The following is a 27362-nucleotide window of genomic DNA, read 5'->3' as shown; positions in this document are numbered from 1 at the left end:
TTCCACTCTGCCATCGCACTGCCCTTCAATCTGTCCAGAATTTGGTTGCATGACTCATATTCGCGTTACCCCAGTCCTAAAGTCACTTCATTGGCTTCCCATCCGTTTCCGAATACAATTCAAACTCCTCTTACTGACCCACAAATGCACTCGCTCGCCTGCTCCTCACTATCTTTCTTCGCTTATCTCTCCTTATGTCCCCCCCACCCTCCCTCGTATCTGTGCCCTTCTCTTCGGCTGCCAACTCCAGACTCCGTCCCTTCTGCCTTGCTGCGCTGTATGCTTGGAACAAGCTGCCCAAATCCTTACGGCAGGTTCTGTCTCCAGCCGTGTTCAAGGCCAAGTCGAAAGCCCACCTCTTCGAGAGTGCTTTCGACTCCTAACTCCTCTCGCCTTGGGTTCTGCATTCCCAACCCTCTATGTCAGGGATCTCAAAGTCCCTCCTTGAGGGCCGCAATCCAGTCGGGCTTTCAGGATTTCCCCCAATGAACATGCATTGAAAGCAGTGCACGCACATAGATCTCATGCATATTCATTGGGGAAATCCTGAAAACCCGACTGGATTGGCCCTCAAGGAGGGACTTTGAGACCCCTGCTCTATGTCATCTATGTCATGTCTGTCTGTTCAAATTAGATTATAACCTCTTCTGAGCAGGGACCGTCTATTAAATATCAAAATGTACCACCACTGCGCACACCTTTCAGCACTATATAAGTGAGAAGTAGTAGTAGACTTTTCTGTCCTGTCCCTCATCAGGGATTTTCCATGACACCAGCCACAGGAGGCAGAGCACAGAGGGCAAGCTTCACTTCAGCATTAAGAAACCTCACAACTCCACCCATCAGGCATGAATGTGCCACTGACCAGGAAGTTAAAAAAAGACCAAGATACGCCTGAGCCTGCCAGTTTGTTAACAGAAAAGCTGTGTCATTCCAGTCTGTGGGGGAGCTGGAGGGGAAGGAAGGTGCCAGGACCGTAGTACATGAAATTTACTATGGCTAGCAGGGAGTGGTGGTGGAGTGCTACAGCTGGGGCCCAGCCGCCTCTGTGTATTGAGTTACTTTAAAAGGACATTTACTTTGCTGTCCTACATTTCTGAGTCCCCGTGCTGGAGAGGTTAAGGAAAAGCTGGCCTCCGAAAGTAAACATGAGTCATGAGCTGTTTCTGGGAACGATGGCGTTTGTGCTAAAAATGTCAGACAGCCAACAAGAACGATCCCCCTAGTCCACCTGGTGAATCAACACAGATCTCTGGTTCTCATGAATGGAATTACTGTCCCGGCTCGGTAAACTGAGTGCTGAGATGCAGTAAAGCAACAATCGCAGATTCTTCTGAGCGAGAAAGGGAACAAGAGCACATTTCAAGGAGCAATGTTTGCGATGAAAAGTTTGCATGTTCTGTGTGACCTAAATACTGCTCATTTTGAACCTGGGGTTTGAAGGCGTGATTGAGAGCAGAACTGTGCTTATCCTTATGTCTGGCAGGTCTATACGTAGGCGTCTCTGTTAGGGTGCCTCGATGCTGTGCGATGAATGCTTATTCTGTAATGGCATCTGAACCCCCAAATTCCTTTATAAAATAGTGGCGTAATCGGACATTGGCACATCTTGCATTTTAGGCACCTGAAGATACACCAGCCATAAGCTGGTGTAACAGTGGGCACCTACAGGGAGCAAGGGGGCATGCATCTTATGGTTTTCCAGAAGCCACGTGCATAACTGGCAGCCCCCCCCCGCCCCACATGTCTCTCCCACCACCTTATATAGGCAGTCCCCGGGTTAAGAACGAGTTACGTTTTTAAAGCTGTTCTTAAGTCGGATTTGTATGTAACTCAGAACTTGTAGGTTTTAAGATTCTGCTCCCAGCTGACAAAAGGGCCAACTGTCCCTAGTACCAGTGTTCCCTCTAAGGTACAGCATGCACAACCACACACTGTTCTTAATGTGGCCATGCGTCATTCCTGAATCAGCTGCAGGAGAAGTGGAGGAGTCTAGGCCACTGGAAATACTGCTCAGTGAAATCAAATGAAGTTGCGACTGTTTTCGTAAGTCCGAGTCGTACTTAAGTCGGGCGTCTGAAACTCGGGGACTGCCTGTACTGCAAAAAGTTCCGTTTGACAGTTAGACGCCTTAATTGACTCCCTTTGGAAATATAATTTTGCTAAGTCCACTATTTAAATGCCTAAGTGACAACACTTAAAGGCACAGACCCTTGAGTGGAGCTGATCTTTTATCTGTAGGTGTTTCTTCGTAAAATCACTATTCCCTCTACGTGTTGTCAAAGCCACATGTTTTTTATTTCAATAAGAACATAAGAATAGCCTTACTGGGTCAGACCAATGGTCCATCAAGCCCAGTAGCCCGTTCTCACAGTGGCCAATCCACGTCACTAGTGCCTGGCCCAAACCCAAGGAGTAGCAACATTCTATTCTGTGCAGATGAGGACGGAGCTTAGGCATTGGTGGAATGAAGCATTATGACATCACAATCTGAGCTCTAGAATGTTGCTACTTGTGATTTTCAAGTGTTTGAGGCTTGTGCAGATGAGGACGGAGCTTAGGCATTGGTGGAATGAGGCATTATGACATCACAATCTGAGCTCTAGAATGTTGCTACTTGTGATTTTCAAGTGTTTGAGGCTTGTGCAGATGAGGACGGAGCTTAGGCATTGGTGGAATGAGGCATTATGACATCACAATCTGAGCTCTAGAATGTTGCTACATAGGATTTTAAAGTGTTTGAGGCTTGTGCAGATGAGGACGGAGCTTAGGCATTGGTGGAATGAGGCATTATGACATCACAATCTGAGCTCTAGAATGTTGCTACATAGGATTTTAAAGTGTTTGAGGCTTGTGCAGATGAGGACGGAGCTTAGGCATTGGTGGAATGAGGCATTATGACATCACAATCTGAGCTCTAGAATGTTGCTACATAGGATTTTAAAGTGTTTGAGGCTTGTGCAGATGAGGACGGAGTTTCCAGGACTGGGGCAGGAACAGGAAAAGAACTCGCAGGGACGGGATGGGAAAATGAGTTCTCGAGGGGGCGGTGAAAAATTTGTCCCCATTTCATTCTCTATTGCTCTCTATATATGCAGCATCTTAATGTATGCATGCGCTTTGGGTGAAATAGTGGGCTTCACTGGCTGTCCCGTTTGAAAATTGACCCCCTATATCACCCTTGCATCGCCTCCCTCTCTTATGACACCTGCAGAATGGGAAAGTCCGAAATCCCAGCTGTTGCAATTCATCAAAGAGAACAATAAAAATAAAGAATTAAACCAGCATAGAAATGAACTTGAAATATTTTGCCATTTTAGGTCAAACCCCTGATCCTACTTAAAAGAAAGGTATATATTCCAAGCTTTTGGGGCATATGCGATTCATAAAATTTGAAATCTTCTTTGAGAATATTTGATATCCTATATTATATTCATCCCTTGTCTTTACATGGAGTGGGATTAAGCGTGGTTAAGATGTACCAACCAATGTGGTAAGCATGGCGACAGCTACCTGATCGCAAAGCGAACGACTGACTCGGGGAGACGAGAACATTTGTAATTGCCCGTCTGTAACCTGTGTTAGAGATTTTTGAGCACTATCACTGGTGCTGTATTTTTGTTAGAGCATATCCCGCAGTGGTCTCTGAGGAGGGGGGGCGGGACGTTTCCTGCAGCGAAGCCTCAGGAACTATGACAGCAAGTTCCGAGATTGCTTTGTAAGGAAATGCGCCAGACAATACCTGTCTCCACGTTCAGTGCAATGTTATCCACTCCTTCCTGATACCCTCTGGAGATAAAGTACAACGAGATACTAAAGGGCTGCCCCCTTCTCACAACCAGTCGTCGACATCCCATCTCGGCGGTCCGATGGGTCCTGTTATTGGTCTCACATTCGAGGTCAAACCTCTCCAACTCCAGATCTGCAAAAGCAAGGGAAACCCATCAATTTTATAGGAAACCCATGAGAGTATATATGCATTGTCGCCTATACACACACACACATTTACCACGACAGTATAATCTTGTTATAACGGACTTCAAGGGACCTGGCAAAACAGTCCGTTATGTCCAGAGTCCGTTATGTCCAGAGTTGCATTTTTAAAAAACTTTATTTAGGTCAACTTGAAACAACGGACAATCGATGAACAACAGTCACTGCACAAATAATAAAACTCAGCAAAACATTGGTATGGCACGAAACGATTGCAAAAGCAGAACAAACAATAAAAGATGTTCTAAAGCAGTGGTCTCCAACTCAAACCCTTTGCAGGGCCACATTTGGGATTTGGAGGTACTTGGAGGGCCTCAGAAAAAATAGTTCATGTCTTATTAAAGAAATGACAACTTTGCATGAGGTAAAACTCTTTATAGTTTTTAAATCTTTCCTTTTGGCTAAGTCTTAATAATAAAGAGACATATGACCAAGAAACTGTTTTATTTTACTTTTGTGATTATGATAAACATACTGAGGACCTCAAGATAGTTCCTGGCGGGCTGCATGTGGTTCCCGGGCCGCGAGTTTGAGACCACTGTTCTAAAGCATTATGTCGTACTATTCTGGAAAGAAAAATACTCTGTCATGTTCTTCTGGGCTGCATTTTGATACTATATCACCGGCAAGCCACGCGCCTTGTAGGCGGAGCCTGCATATCCAATATAGCCAAACAAAACTACAGCTAAAAGCGGCTCTGGGGACCAAACTGTTTGTCCGCTATATGCGGTGATTTTCTGCATGTTCATAAAGGTGCACGGCCGGGACCAGCGGACCTCTATAAACGATATTCCGTTATACACGAGGCCGTTATAACGAGATTATACTGCACTAATGCTCATAGGGATAGCAGAAGTCCGGATTTCCCCGGACATGGCCTCCTTTTGAGGACATGTTCGGGAGTCCATCTGGGTTTTGAAAAGCTGTGTTGGGCAAAGAGGAAGTCCGCGCATGCTCGGCTATCACGCACGATGTCATCACGTAGCGTCCATGCATGCGCGGACTTCCTCCCTGCCCGACAAGAGCAAGCAGTGGGGGGGCGGGTGGGGCATAACTAGGCAGACCTGGGGGCGGGGCTGGGGGGGGGTCTGGATTTTCTGAAAGGAAAATCCGGCAACCCCACATCAAAACATAGAAGAGACAGTCCCTGCTTAAAAGAGCTTACAATCTATTCAAGACAGACAAACTGGACAAACACAGTGCTCAAGTGGGGAAACTATATACAGCTGTATTATGATGTCATCAAGAATTCTGGTTAAGCCCCAGATGCATTGTGATGTCACTGAGCGTTCAGACAACTCCTACTACTAGTCATTTCTATAGCGCTACTAGACATACACAGCACTGTACATCGAAACATAGAAGAGACAGTCCCTGCTCAGAAGAGCTTACAATCTAGTCAAGAAGACAAACTGGACAAGAAGGTTAATCAATACACTCTGCTTAGGTTGAGGAATTACAGAGGGAATGATAAGACAGATGTTTGTGCTTAGAAGGTGGGTTGGAGTTTGGAATTGAAGCAGCTTCACAGAAGTATGCTTTGAGTCTGGATTTGAAGCCTGCCAGAGACGGAGTCAGGCAGTTTGTTAATTCTTCTTTACAGGGAGAGTGGTTGATGCGTGGAATGTGCTCCCAAGGGAGGTGGTGGAGAGGAAAACGGTGACAGAGTTCAAACTGCATGGGATGAACACAGAGGTTCTCTAATCAGAAAATAATGGGTATACATTGAAGGAACTAAGGCCTGCACTGGGCAGGCTTGCACGGTCTGTGTCCCATACATGGACATTCAGTTGAGGACGGGCCAGGGAGGGCTTCGATGGCTTGGATGGTTAAGATGGGCTGGAAACTAAGCACACCACCGGGCAGGGCTCTGGGTTTCTGGCCCAGAAATATCTAAGAAAAAATGACCATTTAAATTAAATGATTAATTTATGGAGCATGTATGGTTGAGCAGACTGGATGGACCATTCTGGTCTTTATCTGCCGTCATTTACTAAGTTACGGTGGATAAGAGGGAAAAATTGTTGAAGTTTTAGAGCAGAGAGTGTCAGTTTCAAAGCTGGTGACCGAAATATAAGCAACCGGCGCTATACAGATGATACAACGCTCATCGCCAGCAGCAAAGAAGGCGTGCTATATATACCCAGAAAAATCAAAGTCGAAAGTCGTAATTAAATTACTCAAACAAGCCTACACGTAAAGTCCAATTATTTACATACCCTCCTGTCAAATTATGTCGTTTTAATATATTTTTAGAGAGAACTCTCACTTTTCAGGCAGCTAAATTGAATACCTGGTTTAGCAAAATTATGCTAGAAGTTCCATCTTACTATAGTTTTAGAAAATTATTAAAAACACAACTATTTGATAAATTTGTACTTAAGTGTTCTAATGTTAATACTTTTAATCTATAGGCATTATGTATCTTCTAAAAATAGCTTTTCTTGTATTGTAAATCGGCTGGATGTTCAGCCTTATCTTGCTGTGAACCGCCTAGAACCTTTTACTGGTTTGGCGGAATACAATAAATAAATTATTATTATTATTATAACATGGGATTAGAACTGAACATAAACAAGATGAAGATCATGAACGTGGAAAATGATGACGATTTTGAGCTTGAAGGCGACAGAATAGAAGTTGTAAAGGATGTCAATTTCCTGGACTCTTTTGTAAACAAAGTGGGAGGAAATACTCCACAGAATAGCATTTGGTCTCTCTTCAATGAAGGCTCTCGAGAAAGTATTCACAGGCAAGGAAGTAACACTCCAAAAGAAGATCAGACTTGTCCACACACACATTTTCTCAGTGGTCAATTATTGATGCAAAAGCTGGACACTATGGAAAGAAGATTGACTCATTTGAGCTTTGGCGCTGGAGAAGGATTTTAGGCGTGCTGTGGACCGCCAGAAGAACTAACAAATCGATTCTGGAAGAGATCAAACCGGCTATGTCACTGGAAGCCCAAATGATGGAGTTACGACTGTCTTATTTTGATCACACCATCAAAAGAGAGAGATCACTGGAGAAGAACATTGTGTTTGGGAAGATCGAAGGAACTAGGCGAAGAGGGTGACCTGCAACCAGATGGCTGGACATGTTGGAAAAAACCATGGGGATGACGCTGGAGGTTCTTTCTGGACCAGCAGAAAACCGATTTCTTTTTAGATCTAAGACTCGAAGACAAGTCAATGGTACCTAACAACAATATGTCAATATACCAGAGAGATACACTCAAGGATGGTGATTTTCAAAAGCAACAACAAGAAACACAGTGAAGATGACCTTAGGTGCTCAATTTCTAAGGTCACCTTCACTGTGTTTCTTGTTGTTCTACCTTGGGAAGGTCGCATTTCCTGTTTTCTTGTTAGATTTTCAAAAGCAATCGAGCCACATTAAACTGGATAATGGACAGCCCCCAAATATTTATTTTGTTCTATTTCCTGTGTCATCTGTAGCATTTTTTTTTTTTCTGGCAAATAGGTCAAAGAGTGCACCCTCATTCCAGATAGTGACACACAAGCAATGCACATTTTATTAGCAGTGAATGAGACATCACAAAGCAAGACCTCATTTAGAATATTGTGTGCAATTCTGGAGACCGCACCTTCAAAAAGTTATAAACAGGATGGGATCAGTTCAGAGGAAGACTGCTAAAATGGTTGGTGGCTTCATCATAAGACGTATGGGGACAGACTTAAAGATCTGAGGAAAGGCGGGAGATGGGAGATATGATAAAGATGTTTAAATACCTACATGGCGTAATTGCGCATGAGTCGAGTCTCTTTCATTTGAAAGGAAGCTCTGAAATGAGAGGGCAGAGGGTGAGAGTAAGAGGTGATAGGCTCAGGAGTAATCTAAGGAAATACTTTTTTATAGAAAGGGTAGTAGATGTGTGGAATAGTCTCCCGGTACAGGTGGTGGAGACAAAGACTGTGTCTGAACTCATGACAGCGTGGGACAGGCATGTGGGACCTCTTAGGGAGAGGAGGACATAATGAATGCTGTGGATGGGCAGACTGGATGGGCCATTTGGCCTTTATCAGCCATCATGTTTCTATAATCATAAAGCTCTATGACCTCACAATGCAAGTGTTAAGAGCCTTAGCCTTTAGGGAGAGGAGAAGATAGTGGATGCTGTGGATGGACCATTTGGCCTTTATCTGCCATCATCTATGGCCTCACAATGCAGGTGTAAAGAGCCTTAGCCAATAGGGAGAGGAGATGCAAATGTTAAGAGCCTTAAGCCAATAGGGAGAGGAGGAGATAGTGGATGCTGTGGATGGACCATTTGGCCTTTATCTGCCATCATCTATGACTTCACAATGCAGGTGTAAAGAGCCTTAGCCAATAGGGAGAGGAGATGCAAATGTTAAGAGCCTTAAGCCAATAGGGAGAGGAGGAGATAGTAGATGCTGTGGATGGGCCATTTGGCCTTTATCTGTTGTCTGTTGTCATGTTTCTATGTGTGTGTTTTTTCTGCTACTGTTTGTTCAGTGACATATATGTCATTGACATTTCCCACATTGTTCCAAATGACACTTCCACATACTTTTAGCTGGACTGGAAGGAGATGTTCCTGGAGGGGTATATTTAGGTTAGAGCAGGGGTGTCAAAGTCCCTCCTCGAGGGCCACAATCCAGTCGGATTTTCAGGATTTCCCCAATGAATATGCATGAGATCTATTTGCATGCACTGCTTTCATTGTATGCTAATAGATCTCATGCATATTCATTGGGGAAATCCTGAAAACCCGACTGGATTGCGGCCCTCAAGGAGGGACTTTGACATCCCTGGGTTAGAGAGAGAGAAAATAACAAGCAAGTATGTTTTCAAAAGTAGACACGATATTTTATCCCTCATGACCATTCACAAAAACTAGCAGGGGGAAAGTGCAGGAATATTTTTTTGCACTAACCGTATCCTAATTCTAAAACAAGAGCTAACTAGCTAGTCTATCAGGAAATTAGCATAAAGAAGGCAATTTCCAGGAGGCCTGCAAGGAAACGTTACTCTAGTGTTCTCTTTCAAAAAATCTCTTGGCCGTTTTCCTCATCATACTAGACTACCAGGGATGAGCAGCAAGGATGGGGAAGTAGGAGGTGGGAGAGAGGTTTTCTTTGATACACAGGCGCGTTTACGAGATAACGCATTTGGCTGGGGTCTTCCATTGCAAGTTGTAAAGCAATCTAGTACGGAACCCATGCTCATTTTTCTGCTGTGAAATAGAGTACAATGTACTTTTTTTTTTTTTTCAGCTTGGAGGGGCATTTTGTAAAGGCTCTCCAAATCAGAATAAAGACGTCCAAGTCAGAACATCCCAAATGGATGTCCATCTCATATGGATTTTTGAACAGGGGCTGTCAGTCTGCCCAAATTAGATTGTAAGCTCTTCTGAGTAGGGACCGCCTATTGAATGTTAAATGTACAGCACTATGTATACCTTTCAGTGCTATAGAAATGATAGATAGTAGTATACAGTCTATTTGAAAATATGGGAGATGGACATCCAGCATGAATATCCATTTTACAAAGTGGAATGACCTCGCTTTCTGCAGCTTTTTCTCTCTTTCTTTCTCTCTGACTCTCATTCTTTTTCTACTGAGATTATTTTTATAGGCCTGCTCACGACTTTTTTTGGATGCCAGGAATATAGCTAGCTTCTTCGGGGGGGGGGGGGGAGGGGGTGTCACTCTTTGTTCCTGTTTCCTAGTAATACACTTCTTCCTGAAAGGCATCGATAAAATAGAGCAGGAAAATAAATTATTTACATTGTCCAACGTGACACGGACAAGAGGACATGGTTTGAAGCTAAGGGGCGACAAGTCTAGGACAAATGTCCGGAAGTTCTGCTTCACGCAGCGAGTGGTGGACGCCTGGAATGCTCTTCCAAAGGAGGTTATTAAGGAATCCACTGTGCTAGGATTCAAAGGCAAATTAGATGCACATCTCCTTACGAGAGGCATAGAGGGATATGGGTGACTAAAACTACATCAGGTGTATACCTGACGGGGCCTCCGCGTGTGCGGATCGCCGGAATCGATGGACCATGGGTCTGATCCGGAGATGGCAGTTCTTATGTTCTTATGTTCTTAGTATTCGCGGGGGTTGAGGGCAGAACATAGTCGTGAACACCGAAAAACCGCGAATAACGTTTTGCATCTTATTTGCGGTTTTTCAGTAAAATAGACCTGAAAAAACCGTGAATAACCCGACCTGCGATTTGCTCCGTACAACGCCGGAACCACCGGGAGCAGCGATTTCCAATGTGAAACGCCGGGTTCAGTGATGAAAATTAGGGGGCGAAGTCAGCAGCCGCAAAATAGCGAATAAGCGAATCCGTATACGGAAACCGCGGATACGGAGGAAGACGTGTAGATGATTCACTTGATGGTTATTTTAGGCTTTTTTAAACTGGCAACTGATATCTAATCTAATCTAATCTGATAACTAATCATTGATTTTATGTTCAATAATTTTTATTGAATGATAATAATAAAAACCATACATACATAAATCTTATAAAGAATATTATGCCAACATATTAATATAAATGTACAGAAAAAGAACAAAAATCAGTAATTAAGATAAGAACAATGAGAGAGTAGTATAAATATTTACTAAATTAACTTTATCAAGAAATGTAAATTTCTTTTATATTTCAATCTGTTTGTTAACGTTAACAATAAAAGACAATAACAACTTGAACATAAGAAAAGAGACAGCGCTCCTTTTACAAAGGTGCACTAGCAGTTATAGCGCGCACTTAGCGTGGGCTAAAATGCCGCGCATGCTAGCCGCTACCGCCTCCTTTAAAGAAGGCGGTAATTTTTCGGCTACCGCGCACTATAGCGTGCGCTAAAAATGCTAGCGCAGCTTAGTAAAAGGAGCCCTTAAAATAACATTAATAATCCACCAACAACCTCCCGTTATACCCACCCCTCATCCCTTCTTTCCAATCCCCCCCACCCCCTCCCCTATTCTCAAATGCTGCTAATCAAATGCGCTTCACTTCCTGGTTCAGAACAAAACTACGTGCTCTGGCCGATAGGTGCTGGATATACAAATTCATCCCAACAGGAGGGCTCGACTCGGTTAACAAGATATTAATATACTATACGACAGATTAGAACAGAAACTATACCTTGTAGGCCAAAATCTATTATGGTTGTTTGAAAAAGAAGAATCATTAATATAATTTCTGAAATACGGTAAATGTGTCTTCAATGCTTTTTACGAAAAGTGGGTAGATGAGAGAGAACTCTAATTATAGAAGGAAGCTCATTCCAAACTTTTACGAATAAAAAAAGAAAATGATCGACAGAAATTGGCCATAGTTTTTATTCCTTTAACAGTGGGAAAGGAAAGTTTAAATTTTGGAGATTTCTTGTGAATTAAATGAAACGGGGACCAAAGGAGGAAAAAATACCATAGAGGATTTTGAAAATTACAGTTGCACACTTAAATTGGATCCTCCAGTAGACAGGAAGCCAGTGAAGGGATCTCAATAAAGGTGTGACGTGGCCATATTTATGTTTACCGTATATCAATTTAGTCGCCATATTCTGGATAAATTGTAGCCGCCTCAAATTACATTTACTTAAACAAGCATAAAGCAAATTGCCATAGTCGAACTGAGATAAAATTATGGCCTGAACCAAAACTGCAAAATGTTGCTGAAAAAAAGGTGACGTGCTCTTCTAAGCATCTTTAAACTGAAAAAGCATTTTTTTATTTTTTTTTTGTAACATGATTAATTTGATTAGATTAATTTTCAGTGAGTCTCCAGAGGTTAACAAAATTGAGCTGGCCAACCCAACTGCTCAATTTTTGGCCCAAACCATAATAATTTTGTCTTGGTAGCATTTAATTTCATGCAATTGGATTCTTATGATGCAGGAATTAATGTCTGATTTCAAACTATTCAGTGAAGGATCAACTTCCAACAAAATAAAAATATCATCTGCACAATTCTAAATTGTTTTGATTGGAAATAGTTAAGTGGGAGAATGTGTGGTTTGAGCTACAGCCTCTGCACCCTGAGGTTATGGGTTAAACTCCCATGCTGCTCCTTGGCAAGTCACTCAATCCCCCGTTGACCCATTACATAGAGTGTGAGCCCACTGGTACAGATAGAGGTAAATGAATGTAAACCACTTAGGGCATACGTGGTATATAAATGGACTCAGAGCCCTGTATCTGGTTAATTAGAGTTGGCTACAGGAGATGAGCTGTGAGAACAAATCATAGCACTGCAGGTGGGTTCTTGTATAGTGTTTTCCTAGGCATGGACAGCCACTGCATTCCTTCACTCAGGGGGTTTTGATGACTAAAATACTGGTTTGCTTTAACAGTGCTGTGTACACAGGTTAGATTATGTTCTGGGAAGCCTGCTGGAATTAAAGGATAATGCGTTCTGACGACTTTGGGGGTGAAAAGAAGGAACACGTTTATGAGCACGTAACAGAGTATCAGTTTGGCAGGCACCAGGAAGTTCTGAATCATAAGGGCCTGCGTGTGTGGATTTGTATTTCTCGTTACGACAGGAAAAGGGGGGGCTGCAGATCGGTTCATGTAACCAAGTGTCAATCTCCCGCATTAAGGCTGGTGCGGCCACGTTGCCGGTAGCGGGCGCAACGCTTTGGAATGCTTTTGCCAGGAATCTTGCGTCTTTTTTTGCATTTCTAGGATGAATTTTAAGAAAAACGTTAAAACCCCCAATTGTTAATGTTTTCTTGCGCTGAGATTTTATATTTAGAATGGATCTGAAAATGGCTTCTGTGCCCGCCGACTGCTTTTTAAATTATGGTGATTTGTAACACTTGAAATATGGATGTTTTGTTCAACATTTTATGATTGTTATTATATAAACCGTATGGGTAATATACAATATATCATTTTTTTAAATAAATGACTTGTTATTATTCGTTATTAATCAGATTCATAAGATAATGATTTCACAATGTAGTTGACTGTCAGTACGCTTTTTTTTTTTTTTTAAGTTTATTACACCACCCATTAGGCTGTCTGTCCACAGTGGGTGCTTTTACGCACTTATTTTCTGTTCTCTGTTTAAATCTTGTATGAGTTCTGTGGTTCACCACAGCTGACAGCCTGTAATGGCAATGAGGTGCCAGACCAGGAACCCCAGGGCTGATTCCATTCCATCAGCTTGTAATATCACATATACTATAAATTAGAAGAGTACACAGACACACCTGCACCACATATCTCAACACACAGAACTCTTGTCTACGAGGGCATTCACACCTAGCTGCTTTCATTTTGAAATGCAAACCGTGTTTACTTTTTTGGAACAGGGTCTGCCAGCTTTGAATAGAAACACTATATGGAGGTGTATAAGAGTGTGACAGCTCTGGCATCGCCGACAGAAACACTTTCAAAGGGATGGCAGGAGTTCAAACCACATTCCCCCAAAATACTGAACTACTTCAGTTGTCCCAGAGTCTCCGCGGTCTGTGTACAGACTTTCACAGTGGGCAGTAGAGGGGTTAGGTCATTTGCTCAGCCTTCACGGGTTGGGAGGGGGGGGGACAGCATTGTTACCCCACTTGTTTCAACCCCTGTCCCCACCAGGGGCTGGTGTTTAGTTGTCTTACAGCAATGGTCTCAAACCCGCGGCCCGGGGGCCACTTGCGCCAGGTACTATTTTGAGGCCCTCGGTATGTTTATCATAAACACAAAAGTAAAATAAAATAGTTTCTTGATATGTCTCTTTAGCTATAAATTACAATATTATTATTAAGACTTAGCCAAAAGGAAAGAATTATAAACTATAAAGAGTTTTACCTCATGCAAAGTTCTCATTTCTTTAATAAGACATTAACTATTTTTTTCTGAGGCCCTCCGAGTACCTACAAATCCAAAATGTGGCCCTGCAAAGGGTTTGAATTTGAGACCATTGTCTTACAGTATACGAGGGGCTGCTAAAAAATCCTAGGCCCAACCGAGAAGAGAATGACATGGAGCCATGAAACTTACAAGCTATTCCATATTTGTCGCCTCAAATGAGGCAAATGCATCTAGTAAATTGGCAGAAGTATAGGGAAACCAAGCCACTGTGACATCACCGATGAGGTTGGCTCTTAGGCATTGGTGGAATGAGGCATTATGACATCACAATACGAGGGGCCTTTGCATAGTTCTCAGCCCAACCAAGAAGAGAATGATGTGAAGCCATGAAACTTACAAATTATTCCCTACATTTCTTAACACATTTGGTTTCAATGATATGAAATGAAAAGTGTCAAGAAAAGTTGCGTTTCACGGCTCCACATCATTCTCCTCTTGGTTGGACTAAGGACTTTTCAGCAGCCCCTCAAAACTCATACAACACCTCTTTCCTCTCTGTCATAGGCTAAGAGTAAGAGCCAGGGCTAATGGATCTCTTAGAAAAATATCCAAATGACTTCTAAGGACTGTAAAACCTGAGAGATTTTGGCATGCAGTGTACACTGCGGAAATAACCTAGACTGGCGCTCTGCCAAAGTCTCTACCGTGCTCTGAATCATCACAGGCCTTTTCAGTGGCCTCAGGGTAGCAAAAGAGTGGGATAAAGTGATGAGAAGGGCACAGATAAGTCGCTTATCTGTACCCGTCTCTTCAGCTGCCCACGCCAGATTCCATTCCTTCTATCTTCCTGCACCATACAGTATATTTGGCTCAGACTGCCTTAGTACATCAAGCTCCTTCTCTGGCAGTATTCAAATCTAGGATAAAGGCCCACTGAGGCTGCTTTTAACTGCTAACACCCACTCACTTGTAAAGAACCCATGTTTGTTCTATCATTGCCTCTGTGAGAAATTCCCTAACCCCTATTTGTCCTTTTTGTCTGTTTTAATTAGATTGTAAGCTCTATTGGGCAGGGGGTCGTCTCTTGCATGTTTAATGTCCAGCGCTGCATATGTCTACCAGCACTATAGAAATGATAAAGTCTGACGAATGTTAGAGTTCATAAGAAGAAGAAGTGGTGAAAAGAGGCTGAACTTAACATAAGAACATAAGAAATGCCTTCACCGGATCAGATCCTAGGTCTATCTAGTCCGGCGACCCATACACGCGGAGGCCAAGCCAGGTGTTCCCTGCTGAAGACCTTGTTTACCCGTATCCCTCAATGTGATTTGCGAGAAGGTGTGCATCCAACTTGCCCTTGAATCCGGAATGCTGGTCTCCGTCATAACCTCCTCCGGGAGAGCGTTCCAAGCGTCCACCACTCGTTGTGTGAAACAGAATTTCCTGATATTTGTCCTGGGCCTGGTGCCCCTCAGTTTCAGTCCATGACCTCTTGTCCGAGTCACATTTGACAATGTGAATAACGATGTTTCTTGCTCTATTTTGTCGAATCCTTTTAGTATTTTGAAAGTCTCTATCATATCCCCTCTCAGCCTTCTCTTCTCGAGGGTGAACAATCCCAGTTTTCCGAGGCGTTCTTTGTAGCTCAAATCCTCGATACCTTTTACTAGCTTCGTGGCTCGCCTCTGCACCCTCTTCAGCAGGGTTATATCCTTCTTTAGGTAGGGAGACCAGTGTTGGATACAGTATTCCAAGTGTGGTCTGACCATTGCTCTGGGATAGGCATTGGTTAACACGCATTTGTTTCTTTGACAAGCTTTACGAATTTGAGCGCATGAAAATCAATCGTGCTCATCCTTTCCGACCTCCTCTGCCACGCGTGTGCTCCCCCTTCCCTTCACCTCTTTCATGTTCCCAGTGCCAGCAGCATCGCGAACTTGCTGTCCGCGTCATGTCAGCCCTCCCTCTGGCATCAATTCCTAGCCGCAGGACCTGGAACTGACATTACATTACATTACATTACATTAGTGATTTCTATTCCGCCATTACCTTGCGGTTCAAGGCGGATTACATCCAAACTAAAACAAGAATTACATTCAAAATTTGAAGGAATAGAATAAGCGATGACATATAATTTTTAAGGTAATTTTAGTGTAGGTTGTATTGGTTATGAGATCGAGTTTATTACAAGATTAGTTAATGTTGGAGTTTTGTTGTTTTCTAGTAGGATGAAATTTGTTTTGTCAGGGTTAAATTTTAATTTGGGCTCTGTCATCCAAATTGCAACTGATTCGAGGGTTTTGTGTATTGTGCTTGTCATGACGGGTTCTGGTTGGTCGAAGGGTAGGAGAATAGTGATGTCATCTGCGTAGCTGTATGAAATTATGCCATGTACCTGAGGGAGGCTATGTATATATTGAATAGTGTAGGTCGGGGGTCGGCAACCTGCGGCTCCAGAGCCGCATGCGGCTCTTTTCCACCTTTGCTGCGGCTCCGGTAGTGTGTCACGCAGGCATGCAGCTTAAGTCCGGCGTCGCGGCGGGAAATAGCCATGCTGAGCAGTGAGCTCAGCACATACACAGATGAAAGCCTTGCTTGCTGATTGGTCGGCGGCCCCGCCCCGCCGGACCAATCAGCAAGCAAGGCTTTCATCTGTGTAGTGCTGAGCTCACTGCTCAGCATGGCTATTTCCCCCGCGACGCTGGACTTGTAAGGTGCTTGAAAAAGAAATCATCCTGGCCGGGGTCGGTGTCATGCTCCGGAGATCTACAGCCTTCCTATCTCCCTCTCCCTTCTACCTGCTTCCGGCCACATCCCCTGCTCCGCGGCTCTCTTCGGCAACTCAGCAGCAGCTTCTGACGTCGGGGCCTACCCTCTGCGAGTCCCGCTTGTTTCAACTTCCTTTTTCCACAAAGGCGGGACTCGTAGAGGGAAGGCCTCGATGTCGGCAGCTTGTCTTGATCACCGCTGCTGACGAGTTGCTGAAGAGAGCCGCGGAGCAGGGGGGTGTTGCCAGGTGCAGGTAGAAGGGAGAGGGCCAGATGCAGGACTCGTGGGTGAGGGAGGAGAAGAGAGAGAGAAAGAGAGAGGGGAGGGAAACAAAAGGGAATATTTCATACTGTGCTGGGCCGAAGTGGAGGGAGGGTGGAAAGATTCTGGCTACAGGGTACATTAACAAAGGAAAAGGGGGGAAAGCTGAAAATGGAGATAGTGACACAAAGAAGAGAAAGGGTAAGCAGGACCTACTGAATAAGGATAGAGATACAGAGGGGACATGAAGAGGAGACATAGAAGTAATGCTGAAAAAGTGTGGGGGGGGGGGAGATAAAGACATTGAAAGGGCAAATGGTGAACATGGCGTAAAGATAAGGACAGAGACAAATGAAGATTCTGAAAAAGTGGTGAGATAGGGATATAGGTGAGATGGACACAAAGAAGGGTGATGCTGGAAAATAGGTGGAATGGTAATTCTGACAGGCACAGAAGGGAAATGCTGGATCAAGGAGAGATGGGGCTCAGGCTGGATGGAATGAGGAGAAATGCCTTGTTGGCCCGGAACTTCCTCTCCTACGTCAGAATTGACGTCAGGGAGCGGAATGCTGGTCAGCGCAACACTTCTGCAGGGAAAGCTTGGGACGGCGGTGGCTTGGGGGCTGTTCCCCGATGGCGGTGGCAGCAAACCGAGTGGCTTGGGGGACGGCACAGAGACAGAAAGAAAAAGTTGGGGGAGAGAATGAGGTCTGGAGGAGAGGAAACATACAGGAGGCTGAAAGAAAGGAAGAAAGATTGGATGCACAGTCAGAAGAAGAAAGTGCAACCAGAGACTCATGAAATCACCAAATAGCAAAGGTAGGAAAAATGATTTTATTTTCAATTTAGTGATCCTGTATATAGCATTAAGATAAGAAACAATATATGCAGTGTTAGATTTGTTTTATAATGGTTTTGCGGCTCCAAGTTTTTTTTTCTTTTCGAAAACGGGTCCAAGTGGCTCTTTATGTCTTAAAGGTTGCAGACCCCTGGTGTAGGTGATAGGGGTGATCCTTGGGGAACTCCGCAGGGGTTGGACCATGGTTCTGATTTTTCTTGCATTGTTTTGACTCTGTAAGTTCTTGATTGTAGGAATCTTTTGAACCATGCAAGTACTTTGCCTGAGATTCCTATTGAGTCGAGAGTTTGTAGAAGCATGTCGTGGTCTACCAAGTCGAAGGCTGCAGAAAGATCTAGTTGTATCAGCAGAATTTTCTTGCCTGTACAGAGGTGTTGTCTTGCAGTGTCCATTAGTGTTCCTAGTAGTGTTTCCGTGCTGTATTTGGCTCTGAATCCCGATTGTGTGGGGTGGAGTATGTTGTGATTCTCTAGGTAAGAGGCTAAAGTTTTTGCTACGAGACCTTCCTTCAGTTTGATGTACAATGGGATTGAGGCAATGGGTCTGTAATTGGATGGTTGGTCTTTTGCTCCTTTTCCGCCATCTTGTCCCTCCTTCCTCCGCCTGACACCGATCAAGCAGGAGGGCTCTGCTTTTTACTCTTTAGAGCCCCTGCTTCCACCAGCCACCGGGGATCGCCAAAAGCCTTCCTGCCTGTGCAGGTTTTGTTCGGGCTGACTCTGCCTGCCTCAGCATCGGAGTTTTCTTCAGCCCTTAAGGGCTGCCGAAAGTTCCCCCCCCCCAGCGACTTCCAAGGCAGAGGAAGGAGGAAGCTCTCATCCATCCTGCTACCTCCTTCCTCCACCTCACATCCCTTAAGCAAACAGGATAACTCTGTTTTACCCACGAATCCTGATGCTATAATTGACCTTGTTCAAAGTTTTCTTTTAGGTCACTATCCAGTCGCTAGCGCCTGACCTTGACCCTGTTCTAAGTTTTTCTTATAGGACACTATTCAGTTGCTAAGTGCTCGGATCTGTTTAAAACTTTTTATAGGGCACTTTCTAGTTGCTAAGTGCTTGTCCTGCTCAAAGTTTTTTCATAGGACACTATTTAGTGCTAAGTGCCTGATCTTGTTCACAGCTTCTTATAAGACACCATCTAGCTGCTAAGCGCTTTCAATGTTAAGGGACGAGTGCAATATTTAAGCCCTCTCCTTTACCTCTATACTAGTTCTATTCCGGTATGCTACGTCTGTCTGGTCCTCTCACTACCTAGTTGTCCAGATCCTCTTCTTGTTTAGATACCAAGTTGCCTAGCTCTTCCCCCGATCTAACTTTCTCGCCCCCCCCAAAAAAAAAAAAATATATATATATTCACAACCCAAAAGCTCACCAAAGGCTCACCAACCTCTCACCATGAAGCCACCCTCGTGGTTCTTTCTCCTCCTACTTTGCTTTTCCCTCAACACCACCCTCTGCGTAATACCTCCTTCTCCCGATCTTCTCAATTCCGCGAATACCAATAATATCTACCCTGGCCTCAAAATCCCCACGCTGATTCGCACCAGACCACATCCTCCCAAAAAAAACCCCCGAAGAATCAACCATGCTTCTTTAAAGTTTGCTTCCCCTGCCAATCTCCCCAACCTTGCCTCTAACTTGCTCACCCCAGTCCCAACACTTTACTGCAATGCAAGATCCGCTTGCAACAAGATTCAAATTCTGAAGGACCTACTCGAGGATTCTGACCCTGGTTTCCTATGCATCACGGAATCATGGATTAAAAAAGATGACCTATTTACACAAAATGAACTTTGCTCCCATGGCTACCAAGGTCTCTTTTCACCCAGATCTAACCGTAAAGGAGATGGCCTGGCAATTCTCTACAAATCCTTTTTCGATGTTCAGCTCCTCGAAAGGGGTAGCCACACCTCACTAAAATACATGCTTGCTTCTGTCAACGATGAACTTCACCCTCACCCACTGGGCATCCTGCTCCTATACCGTCCACCTACCCCTTGGAACAATTCCTCCGAACTCGTCCTTGAGACTATAACAAACGCCTTCCTCAAGTTCTAAAGGTTACTGATCATTGGAGACATCAATCTCCACCTAGACGACATCACCAGCAAGAACACGATTGAACTTATTAGCTTCCTCACCTCCCTTGGCCTCCCCCCTACACCATCCCCAACCCACGAAAAGGGGCACACACTAGACCTCATTAGCTTCCTCGATCTTACCGCTCATAAGACGTCAGTTGACGACACTTGCTGGGAACATGTCCCCTGGTCTGACCACTTCCTAGGGGCTTTCTGTCTCCCCATCTTTATGTCGCACCTTAGGGCTCCACCCCATACTTCCAACCCCATTACCTTCCGCAAAAAAAAATCACAAGCGATCTGTTCTGGGCTAAATTTCTCAATCTATTCTCCTCTGCCCCTAAGCCTGCAGATTCAGGTACTAACTGGCATAACTGGGTCGCTCTCTCCGAATCCACCTATCTTTCCCTCGCTCCTCTTTCCACTAAATCCATCTCCTACCCATACAAGGCCCCTTGGTACCTCCCATATCACAGAGAGATAAAACAGAAATGCCGAGCTCTGGAGCGCATATGGAAAAAAATCAAAATGTCCCATAGACAGACAGTCCTGGAGAGTCAATATCAAGCTGTACAATACAGCGCTAAAAAAAGCAAGAAAGAACTTCTATGGTGACAAAATCTCCAGGTCCAACAATCAGAGCAGTACACTATTCAACATCTGGCACTCCCTAACCTCCAAAAGAGACCCCACCGTGCTCCCCTCCTCTCCCTCAGCCGATGTTCTAGCAAAATTCTTCAACGATAAAGTTTCTACCTTGAGATGCTCCTTCCCTCCTTCAGTCTCCTATAACTCCCTGGTGCCCACTGATTCATTCCCACCCTAATGGTCTCCAACCCTATCCCAGCTGACAGATCCTGGACCACCTTTGAGCGCGTATCTGAATCCTTGGTCCTCAATCTCTGCCTCAAACTGAAATCCTGTAACTGCTGCTTGGACCCATTCCCCTCCTACCTATACGAGAACATTCCCACACAGGCCATCTCTTCTATCACCAATCTCATAAACTCCGCCCTTCAGTCGGGCAATTTCTCCCCAGAAATGGGTCATATTGCCTTGACCCCACTACTGAAAAAATCTGACCTTGACCCTTCCATACCATCCAGCTATCGTCCAATTGCAAATATCCCTCTCCTAACCAGATGCTAGAGTCCATCATTTCTACCCAACTCTCATCATACCTAGAGAGATTCTCTATTCTTCTACCCTATCAATATGGCTTTCGTCCTAACTTCAGCTCCGAATCCCTACTGTCTTCCCTGATTTCAAGGGTTCAACAACTTCACTCTCGAAACAAGTTTGCCGTCCTCCTACAATCTGCTCTCGTTCTTACATTGTTAACAGGAATGGCATCTCATCCTCCCCCTGGAAACCGAATTGTGGAGTCCCGCAAGGCTCTCCACTATCTCCTATCCTTTTTAACATCTATATGTCCTCCCTAAAACTCCTCCACCTATCCACCCTTGAAATAATTTACACTTATGCCGATGACATCCTCGTCCTCCTCGAGACCGACTCGAACCTCACCAACCTGTCTAAGAACATATCCTCTTGTATAATGAACCTACAATCCTGGACCCATACTGTGCAAATGAAATTGAATGAGTCCAAAACAAGACTTCTTTGACTCGGCCCAAATCTAGACCACCTACCCACCTCCATCCCACTACCCTCTGGCTCCTCTCTGCAGCTTGAGTTCTCGAGCAATGTCTTGGGCGTCATCATTGATTCCACATTGTCCTTCAATGACCACCTCTAATTCGTGGTAAAAAAATGCTTTTTCAGCCTTCACATGCTGAGGAAAGTTAGATTCTGCTTCCATCAAAAACATTTTACCCTCCTTGTCCAATCCATCATCCTTTCCAGATTGGACTATTGCAACTCTATCTACTTAAGCCTAACTAAGAAAAACCTCCACAGACTCCAGCAGATTCAGAATGCCGCAGCCAAGCTCATCTTCGCTAAAAGTAAATTTGACCATGTCTCCCCGCTCTTGGCCAAGCTTCACTGGCTTCCAATAATTGCCAGGGTCCACTATAAATGCGCCTGTTTAGCTTTCAAAATCCTATACGGTATCCTCCCTCCCTTTATCCCTCTTTCTTGGAATTCCTCAAACCCTAATACCACCAGATCCTCCCACAAATTAAATCTATCCTTCCCCTCGCTAAAAGGCATTTCCCACACAGGAAAGCTAGAGACCTCCCTCCAAAATCACTGAGCTCTGGAATAACCTTACCTCCCCTCTTTGGAACTTGAGCTCTCTCCAAGTTTTCCGCAAACGTCTGAAAACCTGGCTTTTCTCAAAAAATGTAAGCCTCTCTCCAATTTAGGAATCATGAAAACTCTTATATCTGGCATCCCAAAACCTCTAAACACTCTTCACACTTCTATCTCTAACCCTCTGTTGTAGTTCCTTCCTATCTCATCTACTGTAAACCGCGCCGAGCTCTACGAACTTGGAGATGATGCGGTATACAAACCTAAGGATTAGATTAGATTAGATTTAGGGTCCTTTAATATTGGAATTATTATGATTTCGCTGAGTTCTTGTGGGAAATAACCCTCTAGTAGTGATGAGTATATCCATTGTAGAAGTAGGAAGCGGAATAATATGCTTGAGTTTTTCAGTAGGTATTGGGGGCAATGGTTGAGGTCACAGGCTGCATGGCTGTATTTATTATAAAGATTATTGAACTCTGCCCATTCTATAGGTGAGAAATAGGACCAGGTTCTATCTGCTGCGACTGATTCTTTTTCTGTTGGTGGAAATGATGTCTCTATGTGTGAGGGTGTTCCGTTGAAAGAGGCTCTGATATTTGCGATTTTGTTTTTGAAGTACGTAGCTAAGAGGGTGGCTGTAGGTGGGGGCGAATTGTTGTTCTTTATGTATGGTGTTGTGTTTGTGAGGACTTTTAGTAGCTGGAATAGCTTTTTTGAGTCTTGGGGTCCATCTCCAATTTGTTTCTTTCAGTTTTTGTTTGTACTTTCGGTTTGTTGCTATCCATGCTGTTTTTGTGGATTCTTGATCGCTTTTTCTCCATTTTCTTTCCAGTTGTCTACATTGTCTTTTGAGTTGGAGAAGTTCGTTGTCAAACCACTTGTCTGATTTTCTGTGGATTTTGGTTTTAGGTTTTTCTGGGGCTAGTTCGCTTAGGATGGCCTTACTTAGCAGGTTCCATTTTGAGATGAAGTCTTTAGATGTGTAGTGTTGGATTATGGTGTCTGTTTTTGTCCAGAATACTGTGGGATCTATATATTTGCGTGAGAGGAAGGTAGTCTGTTGAGTAGTTGAAGTGTATTTGTTACAGGACCAATTGATTTCCAAGGAGTAGGTGTAGTGATCAGACCAAAGGGAACGGTTCCATTTTCCGTTTAAGGTTTGAATTTCTGGGTGTGAGGTCTGTTGGGACATGTATGCTACGATGTCCAGCTGGTGTCCTTTTTCATGTGTAGTTTGAGGATCTAAGATTTTATATGTTAGGGCTTCTAGGTATGCTAGTACGGTTTCAGCATTTTTGCAGGAATGGTTTTCAAGGTGAAGGTTGAGGTCTCCTAGAAGGAGGTTGTAGGTAGTTGCTAGGGGGTTTCGATAGATAAATTCTTCAAATATTTGCTTGGCTGTGCTCCAGTTACTTGGGGTTATGTAGCATAGTATGCATGTGAGTGTTCCTTTAAGTGATGTGCTTGAGAGTTGACAGGCAAGTAAATCCATGTATTGGTCTGTTATTTTGTCTAGTAGGTGTATGTTTAATGTGTCTGTGTCTATGATGGCAATTCCTTCTCCTCTCTTATTTTCTCTGCATACCAGTGTCATTTTGTGGCTTTTTGGGCAGACTTCAGTTATTCTGGGGTCTATATCAGAGGTGAGCCAGGTCTCTGTGAGGAAAGATTATCTTCTTCTATCCAGTTTTTTATGCGTTCTGTTTTAGGGCCAATGGCTCTGATGTTCATATAGGCGCATTTGAGAGGGATGTATTCTATTGGTGAGTTGCTCGTTGTTTTCAGGAATATGAGTGATCTTTGGTGGGGTAGTATTGTGGTATTGTATGGATTTTTTGGTTTTCTAGTTGTTAATTTTGTGGAGGGTTGATATGTGAAGGGCTGATAGTATGTGTTTCTGTTTAATATGAGATGCCAGTTTGGCTGGGTAATTCCTCTGGAGTATGCTATGATGGGTATTGGATATATGTTGTGTGCAGTTGTGTGCATCAGACAGAGCCGACACAGATGTGACCTGCAAGTTCGAGATGCTGCTCATGCCGGGAAAATTAAAGAGTTACGAGGGAAGGGGAACACACACGTGGCAGAGGAGGTCAGAAAGGAGGATGGGTGCTAGCAACCTCCCCCCCCCCCCCCAAGATGGTGTCCGGGGCGGAACAGCCATCCATACTATACCACTGGTGCAAATTATAATTAGATCCAATTAAATGCTCGTTAGCTCCAATAATTAAATCATAGAGATCATTAACTACCTATTTTGCATGTGGATGCAGGATCTGCATTCAAATTTGGATGACCTTCATCGACTCCGAGGGTATGTGTACAATCAATTCATGCGTTAACTAGTTCTAATGTCCTTTAACAGAAAATTATGAAACAAATGTGGTAAGCAAACGAAAGTGCCTCAAAATCAGGAAAAAGCCATATGAATGGAAAATCTTTGCCCTGTTATAGCGCGAGAAGGAAGTGATCCTGCTACTGTACAGGTAGAAAGGATATAGAACTTTCGAATTGAGAAGTACAGTTCTTGCCAGTGTTTTAGAAGAGGATCTTCTAACTTGGCACCTGTTCCAAAATACATAGCAAGATGGACATTTAACTGCTGGCTACGTGTGGCAGGAGCATTCATTTTACGAGGGTTCTTCAAAAAGGTTTCCGCACTTCCGTATTTTCGCGCTCACCCAAAAACATTCTTTTCTGGTCTCCTTATCTCAAAAAAGATATAACGGCACTAGAAAAGGTTCAAAGAAGAGCGACCAAGATGGTAAAGGGGATGGAATTCCTCTCGTATGAGGAAAGACTAAAACGGTTAGGGCTCTTCAGCTTGGAAAAGAGGTGGCTGAGGGGAGATAGGATTGAAGTCTACAAAATCCAGAGCGGAGTAGAACAGGTACAAGTGGATTGATTTTTCACTCCGTCAAAAATGACAAAGACTAGGGCAGTGGTTCCCAACCCTGTCCTGGAGGAACACCAGGCCAATCGGGTTTTCAGGCTAGCCCTAATGAATATGCATGAAGCAAATTTGCATGCCTATCACTTCCATCATATGCAAATCTCTCTCATGCATATTCATTAGGGCTAGCCTGAAAACCCGATTGGCCTGGTGTTCCTCCAGGACAGGGTTGGGAATCACTGGACTAGGGAACACTCCATGAAGTTACAGGGAAATACTCGTAAAACCAATAAAAGGAAATTTTTTTCACTCAGAGAATAGTTCAGCTCTGGAACGCGTTGCCAGAGGATGTGGTAAGAGCAAATAGCGGTTTGGACAAGTTCCTGGAGGAAAAGTCCATAGTCTGTTATTAAGAAAGACAAGGGGGAAGCCACTGCTTGCCCTGGATCGGTAGCATGGAATATTGTTACACCTTGGGTTTTGGCCAGGTACTAGTAACCTGGATTGGCCACCGTGAGAACAGCTACTGGGCTTGATTGACCATTGGTTTCACACAGTAAGGCTATTCTTATGTTCTCATGTTCTTAGTAGGTTGCCGGGAAAAATGTATCATAAAACAGGGTGACTATGTGGAAAAGTGATGTAAATTTGCTTTTGAGATATTTAACAAATAGTGTTTAAAAGAAATAAAAGTGCAGACATTTTTTGAAGAGTTTTTACCGGCTACAAACATAAACCTGCACAGAGACGGCGGATGCTCGAGAGGGTCCAGAGAAGAGCAACAAAAATGATTAAGGGCATGGAAAACCTTGCTTATACCGAAAGGCTGGAGAGGCTGGGGCTCTTCACCCTGGAAAAACGGAGACTTAGAGGGGACATGATAGAGACCTATAAAATCATGAAAGGTATATAGATAAGGTAGAGCGGGACAGATTCTTCAGGCTAGCGGGGACATCAAAAACAAGAGGGCACTCAGAAAAACTGAAAGGAGATAGATTCAAAACGAATGCTCGGAAGTACTTCTTCACTCAGAGGGTGGTGGACACCTGGAATGCGCTTCCAGGAGAGGTGATAGGACAGAGTACAATAATGGGTTTCAAAAAGGGCTTGGATGACTTCTTGAAGGAGAAAGGGATGACAGGGTATAGATAGAGGGGTACTTTACACGGTACTTCAGGATTAAGGGCATAAACAATTCAGGTGGAGGGAACTTACAGGTCAAGGACCTGGAGGGCCGCCGCGGGAGCGGACTGACCCGGCAGAGGCAATGCTTGTGTTCTTATGTGATCAGAAACGGAGAAGTGAATGAACTCAGCCAAACATCTAAAAGATAAGCTATACAATAAACCCTTGCGAATTTGCGGTTCGCGAATCGTGGACTCAGTAATTCGTGGTATTTTCCGACCGCCACTTCCTTGTACTAAAGGCAGGGGTTACACCAATCAGGAGCTGCTTTGACACGCTATCTGGCATACCAGGAAGTGGCGGTCGGAAAATACCGCAAATGATTTTCAGTACCCCCCGGCGCCCCACCTGCCCTCTCCTGCCTTCAAGCAGCCCCTTAACCACATTTGCGATTTTTTAAAATTCACGTGTGTTCCTGGAACGGAACCCCCCGCGAATTTCGGGGGAGTACTGCATTTGCATTTCACTTCTCTTTACATATTTAGTTTGCTGAGATATTTGCCAGTGCGTTTGGACTTTGAAATTTACAATGTTCAATGAGGTTTTTTTGGCCGATGATAGAAGCATGGGGGGGGGGGGGGGTGAGGAGGCAGCCGATGAGTTCGTCTAGCTCTCTCTCATAGCCCCGTTGCAAAGCTGTACCCCGTAGTTTCTGAGGCCTTTTTCCTCTTTAAGGTTTGACTGGTATTGGTGATGAGGGTACAATTGGCATAATACCCAGCATTTAATTAACTGGAGGTTTCTTTGAACTTATCTGAGTAGATAAAAAGCCCTTCTCGACAGTCTCATTCATTATCAAGGCAATGTTGAACCAACTATCCAGTAAATTGCTACATTTTACTTGCTAAGTTGCACTATAAGATAATAATAATAATTTATTTTTAAATACCGCCAAAGCCATAATAGTTCGAGGCAGTTTACAACTAGAAGTGCTGGACAATCAGGGAATAAAACACAATATAAAATCATCAGTACATACATACAGTGTAAAAGTAAAACAGTAAATCCTTAACTTACAAATCAATTAAATAATTTTGTTTTTACTAATTTTCTAAATGTCTTCCCCTCTCCCCTCCCCCGTATTTACAGAATATGTTTAAAAGGTTATTTAAAACATTATTTTAATTTATAATCTAATCTTCAGTCTGGGGGGGGGGGGAACGGAAGATATATTAGTGCTTCTTTTCTTCTGAGAATGTTTTTAAAATGTTTTTCCTGGGGTTTTTTTTTAAACAGCATTCTTTTTATATTTAACTGATGTTATATTTTATTGTAAACAGCCTATA

General features: G+C 43.8%; 1 protein-coding gene across 1 annotated transcript in view; it reads right to left on the bottom strand.

Annotated features, from left to right (window-relative positions):
* TGM2 (transglutaminase 2) overlaps positions 1-27362 on the bottom strand; it is an 82666-nt gene that overhangs the window by 50009 nt on the left and 5295 nt on the right. Inside the window, exon 2 of the mRNA XM_033962998.1 lies at positions 3743-3922. Coding sequence (XP_033818889.1) covers positions 3743-3922 — 180 coding nt within the window. The remainder of the gene's footprint in view (positions 1-3742; positions 3923-27362) is intronic.

The sequence above is a fragment of the Geotrypetes seraphini genome, chromosome 11, assembly GCF_902459505.1.
Source record: "Geotrypetes seraphini chromosome 11, aGeoSer1.1, whole genome shotgun sequence".
In the NCBI taxonomy this organism is placed as follows: domain Eukaryota; kingdom Metazoa; phylum Chordata; class Amphibia; order Gymnophiona; family Dermophiidae; genus Geotrypetes; species Geotrypetes seraphini.
Note: the sequence above shows the minus strand (reverse complement) of the source record. Positions and strands in the feature narration are given on the sequence as shown.